Source organism: Octopus bimaculoides, chromosome 7 (assembly GCF_046866305.1).
Source record: "Octopus bimaculoides isolate indiv1 chromosome 7, ASM4686630v1, whole genome shotgun sequence".
NCBI lineage: Eukaryota > Metazoa > Mollusca > Cephalopoda > Octopoda > Octopodidae > Octopus > Octopus bimaculoides.
Window position 1 is genome coordinate 4924055 of NC_142934.1, and position 15867 is coordinate 4939921.

Here is a 15867-nt window from a genome sequence, read left to right on the forward strand (position 1 = left end):
CTCTGGCCAATCAATGCCTTGTGAGTGAATTTGGTAAATGGAAACTGAAAGAAGCCTGTCACGTGTGTGTGTGTATTGCAGACCCTTGTCTAGACATAACACGATGGTTGTAAATGAGCATCATCGGCTTACAAACTATATTGTTTGTTTCCAGTCTTCTATGCAAAACATGTCCAGCTATAAGAAGCTATAGAAAAATATTGCCTTGCTTGGAAACAGGTGAGGACTAGCAACAAGAAGGGCATCCAGCTGTAGAAAATCTGCCTCAACATATTGTCTGACCCATGCAAGCATGGAAAAGTGGACATTAAATGATGATGATAATGTTATAAGAATATGTGAACTAAGCTGTCTAGTATTTTAGACACACAGTTACTGGTGCCTAATCACCTCAATACACAAAACCTATCATCATCATCATCATCATCATGTGATGTCCGTTTTCCATGCTGGCATGGGTTGACCAGTTTGAGACAAACAAGCAAGATCCAAGGTTGCATTGGGCTCTAGTGTCACCTTTGGCATGGTTTCTATAACAGGATCCCCTTATTTTCATCATCATACTATATCTGTTTTTCATGCTGGCATGGGTTGGACAGTTTGACAAGAGCTGGCAAGCCAGAGGGCAGCACCAGGCTCCAATGTTTGCTTTGGCAACACCAACACTTTACAGAGTGTAACTGAGTATGTTTTTATGTGGCACCAGCACTGGTTAGGGGTCACCAAGTAACTTACAAGGCAAAATCCCAATTACCCAGATTATTTATTAAAACAGAAAATTCTTTGCAAAAGTGCAAATGAAATGGACCAAATGACGTCCCTGATATGATGTGGGCTCAGTTCTATCAAGCGCACTTTGGAACCATATATAGGAAAGTTTACCTCTTTTCTTTTCGGCTGATGCACTGCTTGATTTTGGATTTCGTTGCATCTTCAGCCAAGGTGCTTCCCAAGAGTTTGCACCAGTTCCATTTTGACTATTGTGAGATGTTGTGCTTTTCTTAGCAACTGACCTCTTCTTCTGGTCAGGTCCATGTTGGGTTCTGGAGACTTTATCTGGCGGAAGCAAATATGACAGCTTTGGTGAAGGTAACTCAAAAGAATTTCAAGAAAAATATGAAGAATATTACAGAAAAAATTTATTGTAGAATATTAAAGATATTGTAAGGAAAAAATTGAAAACTCAAATAAATAGCTAAATGGATTATTTGAAAAACATCCAAGGATGGTAATCTTTATCTCCAACATAATACAGTATTCTGTGTTGTAACACAACCTCCCTGTTATGTTGGAGATGAAGATTACTTGTTGATATTAATACTGCTTAACCCACTGGCTATTTGTGATACGAGTGCTTGAACAGACACTGATAATCTATATATTGTTAGCAGGAGATTTGTCTGTTATGATGCTGCTGGACATCTGTCACTGAAGAGCTAAAATCAGAGTGAAATCACATGATCTGGCAGTTCTGGTGGTCATAGCAGATGGTCCACATCTGTCAACGATGTAAATAAGCATGCTTTTATACAGCACGAGTTTATAAATATTTGAAGTGAAAAATCATAGTAAAAGCAAGTCAACTTTAAAAAGAACTTACTTGTAATGTGTGTGTCTTCATCATCAATCTCTACTGTTTGGGCACGAGTATATTCTACAACTGGTTTATTGCCTCTGGAAGCAGCTACAAGGCGTTGTCGCTTGTTCTTAAAACCGGTCAACTTGTTCGTCTCAGCCCGGGCCTATGAATATAATAAAAACAACAAAAACAAGAAATTTATCCTAGTAGTCTCATTCTGGTTTCATTCGAATAAATAAAATTAGTCCATCAAACTGTAATATGCCTATGGTTTCTTTTCTACTTCATTCATCCAACTGTAGATACTATGCCTGAAAATAGTTTTGTGCCTCGGCAGATCCTGTAAAATCACCCAACCCATGCCAGCATGGAAAGCAGACATTAAATGATGATTATCATCATCATCATTTAATGCCCATTTTCCATGCTAGCATGGGTTGGACAGTTTGACAGGATATGGTGAACCACAGGGCTGCACTGAACTCCAATGTTAGCTTTGGCATGATTTCTACTGACGGGTACCCTTCCTAATACCAACCAATTAACAGCAGGTGCCACTGGCCCTAGTAAGGCCACTAAATTTGCACGTCAAGAAAAGAACAAGGAAAGAAGCACTTGCAACTAAGGGAGGGGGGGTATTTGAGATGAGGAGGTAGCTTTATACCAGGCATTGAGAAGCTGAAGAGGGACAAACATAGATGTCCCACTATGGAGAGCATAATATAAATGCTCTCTAGTTAAATTATTTTAACTCTTAGACCAATCGACAAAAGGTTAATGAGTAGCAGAAGACAAAGCAAGATTTGTTGAAGACAAAAAATTTTGCAAAGGTCTTTTATAGAGAAAATTTGAGTACTTTAAATCTTGTAATCCCTCGCCATAAATTTGCTCCAGCTGGCACCAATTCCTTCTGATCAAACACAAACCAAATCAATGCAGTAAATTCTTTTCTACTCTAGGCACAAGAGTAGAAATTTTGGGGGAAGGGGCCAGTCAATTAGATCAACCCCAGTTTTGACTTATTTTCAAATGCATTACATAATTTCCTGCACTAAAAAACAACATTTAAAAGTTATTAGGCAACTAACCAAAGCTGAAAAGAGCGGTTCCAATCTTGTTGATCCTCTGTAAATCCATTCTGTTCTTTTATCAGCAGAAAAATACATTTTCACTAAACTGGCATCAACTTCGACCACTTTAGCTGTCCACCTGCAATGAAGAACACAGATTGGGAGACCAATATAAACCACTTGTGATTAATAAATAACCAGACAAAAACCATAAATAGCCAACCAAATCAAGAAAGAGAAACCAAGAGAAAAATCTTACCATTCTCCCATCCACTCCGTTTTGACAACTTGGTTTTTCTGAAGCTGCACCATTGGTCGCTGTGAGGAATAGAACATGAAAAGACTTTAGTTTTGGCCTCCAACAACTTTACAGGAGAGAGAGAGAAAGAGAGAGACTGAGTTACTGGTTGTACTATTTTTTCCTTTCTTTTATTACTGAGGGAATTGAAATTTAGCTGATTCACATCTAAATCATTTCCCCATTGTCCTCATCATCCAGTGTCCATACTCCATGCTGCTGGGCTTGGACAGTGTGACAGGATCAGACAGGTCACAGGGCTGTGTCAAGCTCTAATGTCTGCTTTTGCAGGGTTTCTACAGCTGGAAGCCCTTCTTAATGCCAAACACTTTAAAGAGTGTCCTGGGTGCTTTTTCATATAACCAACAGTCCTTAAGGAAAGAGCTACTACATAGAGTAGGATAATTGTGCAATGATAGCAGGGTTTATATTAATAAGTTTAACATGTCTAATGAAGATATAAGAGTTCAAGGTGTTTTCAGGTAGAAACAAATCAACAGAAAACAGGATTAGAGAGGAAAAAAAATTAAAATTTAGAAAAAAAAAAAATCTGAAGTGGCAAGTGTAATACTTCATTAAGTGTAATTAAACACTTCATTAAAGATACTTACTTCTGGATACTGGGCCAAATATTCCTTGATAAATTCTTGAGAGTCAGGATGGATATCTTCCCAAACATTTTTGCCTGACATTGAGAGAGGAAAGAAGATTCTTAAATCAACAGGACTACTCAACAGAACATTGATCAACTCCAAGAGAATTACCCAGAGTGCTTATCTTTTTATGATAATCCATCACTTCTCTGATAATACATGGCAAGATTTACATTCAACAGAGTAAGCTAACAAAATATCTAATAATTTCTTTACTGCTTTCAGTGACGAATTATATATCGGAAGATATAAAAGCCTAACAAGTGAACCATTGTAAACTGTGTGCTTTTGCTGAAGAAATTTTATATCCTGGTGTTGGATAAGTAATTTAACGAAGCAGAAAGAAAGGGGGTATTCACACGATGCACTACGATTACTGTTACACGATGTTAAACGCTCTCTGCTAACAGCTCACAGTGAACTGCTGATAGTTATTTATTTTATAGCAATGTGTCAGTCAGTCCACTTATGGTCACTTGGGAGTGGTCAGAACCCTTCCATGACAGAAGACAATAGTGTTATCCTTCCATTAGGTAGGTGGAATCCATAATGACATAACCATGCTGTCAATATCATCATCAACATACATGTATAGAAATGTACATACATACATACATACATACATACATACATATACACATATACACACACATTCAAACATACCATTGATTGGAATACAACCTTTCAAACTACCAATTTTATATAATAGATTTTAAATTTATGTAATTATTTTAATGACTTTAATGTTATTACTGAGCAATAAATTCATGTTGCAACGGAGAAAAATAGTAAAGACTTACTCTGTTCATAGACACGGTGTATCTCTTTGGGGAGGCAATACTGGGCGTAGCCATCATCAAAAAATATCAGGAACCTGGAAAAAAAAAAACACACACAAAAAGTGGCTATCACTGTTCCTTTTCAATTCCCCCCCAGCCCACCCTAATCAAACACTGAACCATCAGTCCATTTACAGATGTAAATACTAGTTTCAGCCCCATTCCTCACCCTACAACAATGGTATCTTGGTTACTCAACAGAAATATTTAGTCCTGACCAATCCACAATAGAGAAGCGCAACCCAAATTATATCAAACAGACATATTCTATCTGATCAACATGATGATATGGTAGTATTATTGTTAGATATTGCAAAATTCTACTACAAAGATTTCAAAAGAATGATTAAATATAAAGATGTTCAAATTAAATTGCTAAATGGTGACCTTAAAAACATTACAAGATAGAAATTCATTGAATATTATTTTAGAAAGATTTCTTCTTTTTGTATAGAAAGAAAGAAAAATAATTATCTCAGTCAAACTATTTGATAACTAAGTTAAATATAAACAAATATTAAGTATTTTGTAAGATTATTATGCTAACAATAAAAGCACACACTGGTTCTATTTCACTTCGTTATTTGTTAATTGGTTGACTATTTAACCAGTTAATTTGGTCACTAAATTAGGTGTGTCTAAGCCCTTTCATTGCTATCCACGACCTCTTCAATGACACGCCCTCTCCACTCAGAGATACAGACAAACCTGAAGATGACTTGGCATAGAGAGACTGTGTCATTGAAAGGAATTAGACAAACCTAATTGATTAATTGGATGACCAAACTATTAGTCAATCAATTACTTAATTGGTTAAATAGTTAACCAATTAACAAATAACTAAAGTGAAATTAAACCAGTGCATGTGTTTATTATTGGCATAATGACCCTCCCAACATACAACAAAATATGTTTCAACACATGGATTCACATCAAGAATCTTGGAAACCAAACAATGAAGTAATTCTATTAATTTTACCTGTGGCGATTTCGGTTGGTTGGCACTTCTGCCACGATACCGGCATAGAAAGATGTTGAAGGGTTAGCTTCTTCATCTCGATACATTGCTAGAACACACAAAAGAAAGAAAAAGAAAAACACCAATGGTTGGAGTAAAAGAGAAGATCTATAGAGAAAGCAGTATCAGCTTGCTTGGTCCAGTCGGTTCATTTGCTGAAAAGCTAATTGAGGACGGAGGCAAGAGTCTTGGGAAAACAGGAACTGGGACACATGCAAACACACACACACACAAATCTGGAGGATGAACTGTAGAATCATCCACTGATGTGTTTATAAAGAGACCTCTGGAATATTTTGCTTTCTTGTGGTATGCCCAGAGCAAGTTGATCTGATGGAGCACGTTTTTCAAAGTTTACTCAGCAGGATGTAGACACAAGACTGCAATCTAATAAAATGGTGCTGCTTATGGCACTTGTATGTAGGTGCATGGCTTAGTGGTTAGGGTGCTGGACTCATTATTATTTGGTTGATGTTTCAATTCCTGGACCAGGCAATGCATTGTGTCCTTGAGCAAAACACTTCACTTCTCATTGCTCCAGTCCACTCAGCTGGCAAAAAAGAGTAATTCTGCAACAGACTGGCATGCAGTCCAGGGAGGAATCATCATCATCATCATCATCGTTTAACGTCCGCCTTCCATGCTAGCATGGGTTGGACAATTTGACTGAGGACTGCCAAGCCAGAAGGCTGCACCAGGCTCCAATCTGATCTGGCAGAGTTTCTACAGCTGGATGCCCTTCCTAATGCCAACCACTCTGAGAGTGTAGTGGGTGCTTTTACATGCCACCGGCACGAGGGCCAGTCACACGGTACTGGCAATGGCCACGCTAATATAATATATATATATATATATATATATATATAAGTCAGAGCCCACTGTGACTCCAGATTTTATTGTAATAAAACTACATTTCTACACACAGAGTAAATGTGGGAATTACATATTTTTATACTTTCTATTTTTAAATACTGACATGAAAACAGAGGTTTAATCCAACATAGCATCCTGCAATCATTCCCCCCCCCCCCAATCTTCTCATATCTTACTCCAGTAAGCTCCAACTACTTGGATCCAAACACATTTACTTGACCAATTCTCACTCTTCCCCATCCTATGTCCATACCAATGCAGTCTTGCAATATTTTCCCTACTCTACAATGTTCAGTAGAAATTTTTTTTTACCAATTTATCTCATTCTGAAACTAAGGTAAAATTAACTTTTTATTGCTATTATCTTATTTTATCAATCTTAGTTGTTGTTAGTTAGAAAGGGTGTAAGGTTAAGAAAAAAAGCAAAATGGGTGTTAGGTGACATTAATGGACTCCTGGCTAAAATACCAAATAGCAAACTTTGCTGCAATTAAATCATGTTTTTCTGCCTCAAAGCAACAGATATAAACCTCTTTGCCTTGGTTTACCTCACAGAAAATATGACATAACCCTCTTATTATTTCACAGATGAATGAAGAGCATTTGGATTAATATCCAAAGAACAAAATTCAAAACTTGAATAAGTTATATAAATCCTCCACCAATAATATCAATAATATATAAGTGAACAGCACTCAACACATTTAGTAGAAGTTAACAGTATAACTCAAGCTCCACATGACTTGAAGTTTCATGGGTGGGACACCTCCATCTCATCAGATGCTAGGAGCAGAAAGAGATTTCTTTTGAGAGAAATTCAAAGTGGGTTCTAGGTGTAAGACCTTTATTGGTCAGCTCAGGTTATCTAGAAACTGTCTTCAATGTCTTTCAAAAATTCTCTCATTCTGCTCCTAGCATCTGATAAGATGGACTTGTCCTATGTGCTCATGAAACTAAGTCATGTGGAGACGAGTTGAAGTTATTATATTTATGTATGATTGTTAAATTTAATTTTATTCAAAAGATGTTGAAATTTGGTTTTTGTTGAAATGAGGCAATTGTTTAAAACAGTGAGAGGCAAATGCGTGGAGAAAATAATACAAAAAACTCCTTTGTTTATATACAAGTCAAACAAATTCATATAAAGTTTCTCATGTACATGTGTGCATATATGTGAAGGCAGGTGGTTCAGCAGCTAGGGGTATTTGGATCTCAACCAGAAGGTTGTGAGTTTGATTCCCAGCACTGCACTGAATCCTTGAGCAAGACACACTATTTTGTATTGCCCTAGTCCACTCAACTGGAAAAAATGAGTCGTTCTTGTATTTCAAAGGGTCATGCTAAATCTCTCTGAGAACAACGTTATCAGTATGCATGTCTGTGGAGTGCTCAGCCACTTGCATGTTAATTTCATGAGCAAGCTGTTCCGTTGAGAGGATCACTCAACTGGAACGCTCATTGCCATAACTGACGGCATCAAAGTCATAGGTACATATAACTATGGTCACGGAACAGAGCACAGGCAGTAAAACCAGACACATTAGCAAATGAAAGCACATCTATATGTTTAAAACATATTTATATACAGTTGATTAAAATATATCTTAAGCATGTAGATATGCTGTAAGCATATAAATCTACTTTTTCTACATATTAAATTACAACCATATCTTTTACTTTTTTACCAATTGTAGCAACATAATGAATAACAAGGTTGGGGGGGGGGGAGCACTGAATTAAATGAGAAACAGTGAATAACAAAATAAGGGCTGAAGCTATTTCTAATTTGACCAAACTTTAAAAGTAAAAAACTTAGATTTTGTTATGAAATAATGCAAATATTTTTTACAGTTTATTTTATTGTTTTATGGTGAATTTTCTTACAGTGAAAATTCCTATAAGCTAAAAACAAAAAAAAAGAAATACAATGGCAGCTGATCCTAACCAATGATACAGACAAGTGGATTCTCTACAGCAAAAAGCAGACAAGCAAAAAAATACATGGCAGCCACTAGTTTGGTACCAATGAATCTACCATTCACTCCATTTACAAAGTGTGTAGAGAAGATCTATTTATCACTGCGATTTTTGGAACCAAACCCCGATGAAAAATGAGAGTAGATGTATCCTTAAATAGTTAACTTTTTGTAATGAGGAATTAACATCAATGTTTGATTAACTTTGGTGATTTTATAAGAATGAAGTAATAGTGTTGTGACATTCATGCTGTATTGAATGGTATAGACATTGTAAGATAACTAGAAACAGGTTATAGATTCAGCTTGTCAAAAGCTTACCCCTGTGGATCTTGCTAATAGAGAAGTGAAAATGTATGTCACTAGGATTATGTTTAACAAGCTATGTCATACATTCCAATTGGGAATTGACAGCAGTTTGCAAGATTGGTTTTTGTTCTTTTAGCTAGAACTAACCACCATTAGTAAACAGAAACAACTGTTAATTGTTCCAGCCCTTTTCTTTCACACTTTATTCCCTCTCTACTCCACATTCTCCTAGCATGAAGCTGCACACGCCACCCCACACATTCAGGGATTGTAGTCTTGCAAGCAAGATGCATGGTAACAACTCCACTAATGCTGGTGGCACACACAAAATAAAAAAAAAAACTAGCACCCAGTACACTGTGGTGTGATTGACATTAGGAAGTGGCTCCGGCTGTGCGAACCATGGCAAAGCTGACACTGGAGCACAACACAATCCCTGAATCCATGGATCCTGTCACACCATCCAACCAATGCCAGCATGGAAAATGGGTGGTAAATTATGATGAGGATAAAATATTGGTTTGAAATTTTGGCACAAGGTTAGTAGTTCCATGTGCCCTTATATGGAAGAGATAAACAATGTTGCACAGAATGCTTAAATCTACATTTTTAAAAAATTTAAAAGAGGAAGGGCAACAACTAAAAATGTTTTAAATAATTTCTTTGGAATGGCTTCACACACCAGAGACCCCAATTAATTAAACCTAGAAATAGGCAATACGGTGATGGTGATAGGAGCAGTGCAGAACCTAGTTGAGTGACAAATTGAAATAGACAAGACACAAGGAGAAGGCATTTGCATTAAAGCAATAATCATTAAATATAATTTATTTTAACAAATCAACCCCTACCTGCCCAACAAACCTACACAATACACACTAAGCATAAGAAGCAACCATGCAAAGAAAAGCTGTACAACTTTAGATCTTGATGCAATAAGCAATCCCTAATGGTATACTACTGACATGGTTCACTGCAAAATCATAGAATGTTAATCAATTTTCAAAAACATTTTATTTACATAATTTATTTTCACCAAAATAATGAAAAAAAAGAAAATATTTTTTCTTTTAGCAATTATATTATGGAAGTCATGAGAGCTTTAAACAAGACATACACATATCTAACTAAATTTAATTTCGTAATGCAGAGTTGGCAGAATTGTTTGCATGCCAGACAAAATACTTAGCAACATTTTATCCATTTTTATGTTCTGCCGAGGTGGACATTACCTTTCATCCTTTCGGGACCGATGAAATAAGTACTAGTTGAGCACTGGGGTCGATGCAATTAACTTACCCCACCCCACGAACTTCCTGGCCTGGTGATAAAATTTGAAACCCTTATTATCATCATCAAGGCAGCTGGTAGAATCGTTAGCACGCCTAACAAAATGCTCAGTGGTCTTTTGTCTGTCTACATTATGAGTTCAAAATGCCAAGATTGATTTTGCCTTTCATCCTTTTGGGGGTCAATAAAATAAGTACCAGTTGTGCACTGGGGTCAATGCAATTGACTAGGACCCTCCCCCAAAATTTCAAGCCTTGTGCCTATAATAGAAATCTGCATTTGATTAATTATTCAACCAACTAACTCATTGGACCAAACAATTTATCAAAGTCCTTAAGTAGTCAACATTCACAACCTCATCAATGACAAGCTCTCTCTCTCTTATGTTTACTGATAGTATTTCAAACTATAAAGTGTCAACAACACAACTCCACGTTTATAAAATGTGTTCCCCCACCCCTTAATCTATCAATCAATCCTTGCTAGCATGGGGCTTCCATAGATATATAAATTTGAATATTTTGTTTCAACTAGAAGGGGTCATTATGCCAATAATGAATACACGCCCTGGTTATATTTCACTTCTTTATCCTTTATTTGTCTTTGGTTAATTATTGTCAAAGTCCTTTTATGTAACAGACAGACAAGACCTGAAGTAGACCTGGAGCAGAGAGGGCATGTCATTGAAGAGGTCACCAACAACAGCAAAAGGACTGACGAACCTGGCTGATTGCTTGCTTAACAGAATGATTAAATAATCACTTAGTTAATTAGCTTACTGGTTAACCAACTGACAAACAAATAATAAAGAAGTGAAACTGAACCAGTGTGTGTATTAATTATTGGCACAATGACCCTCCCAAGATACAACAAAATGTGTTTCAATACACGAGTTCACAGCAAGAATCTTGCAAACCATATACAAAAATTGAATAATACTTATATAAATCATTAAATTTGCTCATTTTTTTCTTTGTTTTTAACCCCCTGGACATTCTTTTAAGATGGTAATTACTCATCTATAACAGTAATGGTATTATTTCACTTATCTTGATGCAAATAGAAACTTAAATATGCTTTGTCTAAAGGCAGAAAAGATCTTCTATACTTTTAACTTTAATTATAATTCTGTTTCTATCAAGGGGCTTTTTAATATAATCAACAATAAAACTCAGGAAACAAAATATATATGCATATTGTTAAAAAAGGAGTTACATGCAAAATAAGTGGCAACTAGATGTGATAAGCTGGGAACCAAGATTATTTCTCTGTGAGATAGTTTTACCGTTTCATCAGCGGACATAGTTGTGTTTCACAAATTTTAAGGATCAATTTCTGAAATTTGTGTAAGTTAGTTAAAAGTGATTTTAGATCAGTGTTTTTATGGGTGATGGTCAAGTTTTTGAAAACTGCTCAATAAATTCTTAGAAAAAAAATTTTTTTTTTTGTATAAATTTACTAGCATTCAGATTGTCAAATTTAATGTTTATTTATTTACACTGTCTTGAATTAATTATGCATTATCTCGTAACTTCGAGACATCTATGATGCGACTGTTTATCTTTAGACGAATGACAAAGTAGGATGCATTTGAGAGGTCAAATCTAGCCAGTTTAAATGCTAAAGGGTTAAATCTTTAACCTCATATATCTCATTTTTGATTCAATATCAGTGATCTTATTTTCTTGAAATGTGTGACAATATAAATTTAACCTTTTAATGTGATGGCTTTTTTTATAAGATATGATGGAAATTTTCTATGCCAAAAATGTCATGTTTTTAAAACAATAATTCTGTAGCAGAAATAAACAAATATTAAAAATCTTATTGCATAAAATTACAATTCTTGCTAAGGAAAAAAGGGTTCAAATTAGATTTTACAGCTAATTATTGTTATTGTCACCTGAATCAAACTGGAAAATAAAAAGGGGATAAACCACTGATTTAAACTCACCTATTTTAGAAATAAGTTAGGAATAACTTGAAAAAAAAAAAAACAAAAAAAAAACTTTTTAATAACATGGATTATATAAACATTTAATTTGGCTAAATTACAGATTTAGCCAGATTTATATTGGTACGCAACATGCCTGCTGATATACTCAAGGTAATAGATTTTGGGGCATGAAGAGAAGGGAAAAAGTGATGGGATCTTGAGGGGTCAAGAATGAGAAAATTGGGGAAAAAAAATTATTAAAAAAAAAGATAAGGATTTCCAAGAATTCGAAGAAATAAAACCTAAAAAACTTACAACTTTTGTTTCCTATAACAGAATAGAAAGAAAGGGAAATAATATAAATGTTATCAGAAATGAAAAAAAAAAGGTTAAGGAGTCTAGGTTTTCGGTTCAGGGTAAATTTCGGGGAGGGTAGCAAACAGAAGATAAATTTGAGACTTCAACAAACAAACATTCATTAAAAACAAATTGTGCAAATGAAAAATATGAAAAGCAGTAAATAAATTTAACAAGAAATAAGTCGTTCTTAAAATCTATTTCAGCTGTGGTGCGATGTGAAAAGCACCCAGTACACACTGCAAAGTGGTTGGCATTCAGGAAGGGGATCCCGCTGTAGTGCCCCCACCACAACAACCATCACCAGCTTCTGTCAAATCAGCCAACCCATGCCAGCATGGAAAACAGGCATTAAATGATGATGATGATGATGATGCAACGAAAACAGGATACAGTGCTTGGTTTCTGTACAATGCAGTGGACCCTCCAGATTCTTGTCTAACAACTGGCACTGGTGACTCATAGTGACAGAATCCAACGAGCTGCAGAGCCACCTCAGCCCCAAAAGTCTTGCGATTAAAATATGGTGAATGGAAACTATGCTGAATCCTGTTATATAGGTATATACATATGAACATATGTATCGCAGTATCAACCAGACCACCAAATTCTGTTAGACACCACTGGTCACAATGCAGCACTTCCAATTCTGTCTTGAGTGCACCATTCTTTTCCATCTTGACCCAAATTGCTTTTAACTAAATGGTCTTTCCATTGTCTTGGAGGCCTTTCGACTGGCCTTTTCCAGTCTCTTGGATATCACTTGGTAACTGCACAAGTCCACCTGTGTTGTCTGTGAGATTTGTGACATGCCCAGCCCAGTGGAACTTGTGCTTTCAGTACTATGCAATCACATTGTCCACTTCACACCTTTGTCAAATTATCTCGTTTCAAATGGGCTCTCATAATTATATTCCTTGCATGGATCTTTCTATGGCCCTATGCGGTGTAGCCAATTGATGTTCTCTCCTCTTCACAACCAGAGGCCATGTGTGTGTTTATATATACATCAAATTGGATATACCACCAATAAGCAAGGAAACAAAAATACATCAGCAACAAATTGCTGCTAAATCGGTGCATTAAAAAACAACACCTGATATTTGTTCTGCCCACTTTACACACAAACACTACCCTTGTCACTTTGACCATTGGAAATGCAATGAACCAGTGATTTCCTGTCAAGAAATCAGGTTTCAACGATTCCCAAAATACATGAAATGAAGTCAAATAAAAAAAAATACAAAAAAAAAACTTTATCAAAAGAAACAAAATATAAGAAACTTTAAAATACTGTAAAATAAAGATAGGAATGGTTATCGGCAAACAGCATGCAAACAAAGGAAGAACATTCATAAATTACCTCAACACAAATTAGTAAATTCTTCAAACAAGAGACCCAAATTGAGACAATTATCAAGCACATGTTAAGGAACATTAACCTTCTAAAGCATTTCTTCTGAAATACGCTGCTTATGTGCTTCAATTAATTTTGAAAATAATCAACAAATTGGATGGAATTCACAAAATGACAGCTTTTTGATTAAACTGATACTTGAAACATAAAATGTTCTCAAAGAGAATCATGATGGAAGGATTTCATTTAGACATAATTTAAAAATAGAAGTTTTGTATCATATAACCTGAGGTGGTCTTGAGTGACCTCATAGCAAAAGAGTCAAAGGCTCTGTATGTTAAATAATGGTTTTATGAGGTCAGTTTCTTTCTGCATATTACTGGACTCTAGAAATATCTTCAATTCGTGTTGTGTCCACTTGTCAATGGAATTTTACTTTCATGTAGCAAAAAGTATTTCTTTGCTGTAAGCCCTACTGAGAAGGGCAGTAAGCTCTCTATGCGATGAATCTGCATCCCAGTTTCAATTCCTGGTTGTAGCTATTTCTTGATCCTTGCACTGCTTAAGTTTTGTAAAAGGGTATCACACTATCAGATTTACAATTCCATATGTATGTATACACACACACACATGCATGCATGCAGCCACACACACATGCATGCAGCCATACACACATGCATGTGGCCACACAAACACACGCATGCAGCCACATACACACGTGCATGTGGTGGCCACACACACATCATGCTTCAAATCTACTCAGAGAAGACAATGAGAAATTGAAAAAGTTTCACAATTTAAGCAAAAAACATGAAGTCCTACAGAAAGAGGCAAGAAAGTTATACATCTCTTCTCATTTATCACAAGTGTTATGTTCCAAAAAGACAGTGTTAAATGAACAACAGAGCATATAGGAAAGATGGGTTTCATTTCAAGGCTCCAAATTGTCTTGAGCATTGTGGATGGTCACATTGCGGACTCACAGGAATGATTATTTACATCATTTACATTCGACGGATATTTGTCCTCATCTTGTTTGTTGTTAACACATTTCAGCTGATATACCCTCCAGCCTTCATCAGGTGACTTGGGGAAGTTTTGAACCTGGATTCTCATTCCTAAGGTATTTTTCGATGTTATTATTATTATTCAGGTCACTGCCTGGAATAGAACTCGGAATCTTGGGGTTAGTAACCCGCGCTCTTAACCACTATGCCATATGCCCGTGGGCATAATAATAACAACAACATCGTAAAATGCCTTAGAAATGAGAACCCAGGTTTGAAATTTCCCCAAGACACCTGACGAAGGCTGGGGGGGGAGGGTATATCAGCCGAAGCGTTGTGTTAGCAACAAACAAGATGAGGACAAATATCCGTCGAACGTAAATAATGTACATAATTCCTCATCTCTTAAATATAGAACTGCACAGGAATGATGTTGGAGATTATAAAAACAAACAGAACCCAAGAAATAATTGAGGCACAAATTATTGAGTAATTCATTAGTAAGTAATGGAAGCAAGACGAAATAGAAAAAGGTGAGAAATGAGAAAGACAAGGACAGGTTTTTAAGCAAAGGCAGGAGAAACAAAGCTGCAAGCAATGAAGTAGGTCGTCAGGTAATTGTAGTTTAATTAAAAATTGTGAATAGATTGCAACAATTACAGAGGGTAAAGGACTGCTTAGCATAATATTATGGTTATACCACCAGATTCCCTCAGGAATTCTTCAAATTTCAACTATCATGTCAACAATCTATCTGTCTAGATTAATCTCAAAAAGATAAGGAACTATGATTCTTTAGCTTAACCTAAGGAAGCCCCATAAAATAGATAGTAGATTCCTCTCTTTGTTTCTTTTCTTTTAGATAATTAGGAATTATTTTTTTCATTTTTTTAACCATAAGAACAGTAGCCTGTGTGAGAATTTACATGCCACAATTTTCCTGAAGTTATTCATTGCCTCTCCTACCTATTAGGGTAAACCAAGCTTCCCCATGGTACTAGTTTACCAATAAATCAACTATTCTAGTAAGATTGCTTTTACCAAAGATACGGCAGAGCAAGTTATTGGGTACGAAGTCACCAGGCCTTCAGTGGCTTGCTAAATACGAAAAAGTTATTACCACAAAATTAAATGTAAACCAAATTCAAAAAAAAAAAAAAGAAAAGGCACTCACCAACTACTCTGCTACCAACTTTGATAGGAATGTTCCAGTTCTCATAAAAAGCAACATGTTTAGCACCAAGAACTTTAGTGCCTTTCCCATCAAATTTTATTTTAAATTTTTTCTGAAAACAAAAGACAACA

The 15867-nt window shown here is 35.8% G+C and overlaps 1 protein-coding gene across 7 annotated transcripts in view; it reads right to left on the reverse strand.

Moving 5' to 3' along the window:
• LOC106873585 (histone-lysine N-methyltransferase SETDB1-B) overlaps positions 1-15867 on the reverse strand; it is a 42885-nt gene that overhangs the window by 15894 nt on the left and 11124 nt on the right. For 4 of the 7 annotated variants that reach the window (XM_014921018.3, XM_052969174.2, XM_052969173.2 and 1 more), the window contains exons 8-15: positions 15737-15848; positions 5419-5506; positions 4401-4474; positions 3559-3632; positions 2909-2967; positions 2668-2788; positions 1601-1742; positions 883-1056 (exon numbers count right to left, since the gene is read on the reverse strand). In XM_014921018.3, the coding sequence (XP_014776504.1) occupies positions 883-1056; positions 1601-1742; positions 2668-2788; positions 2909-2967; positions 3559-3632; positions 4401-4474; positions 5419-5506; positions 15737-15848 (844 nt within the window). Of the gene's footprint in view, positions 1-882; positions 1057-1600; positions 1743-2667; positions 2789-2908; positions 2968-3558; positions 3633-4400; positions 4475-5418; positions 5507-12156; positions 12169-15736; positions 15849-15867 lie in introns of all 7 variants that reach the window. The other 3 variants (XM_089354668.1, XM_089354670.1, XM_089354669.1) reach the window with 1 other exon arrangement.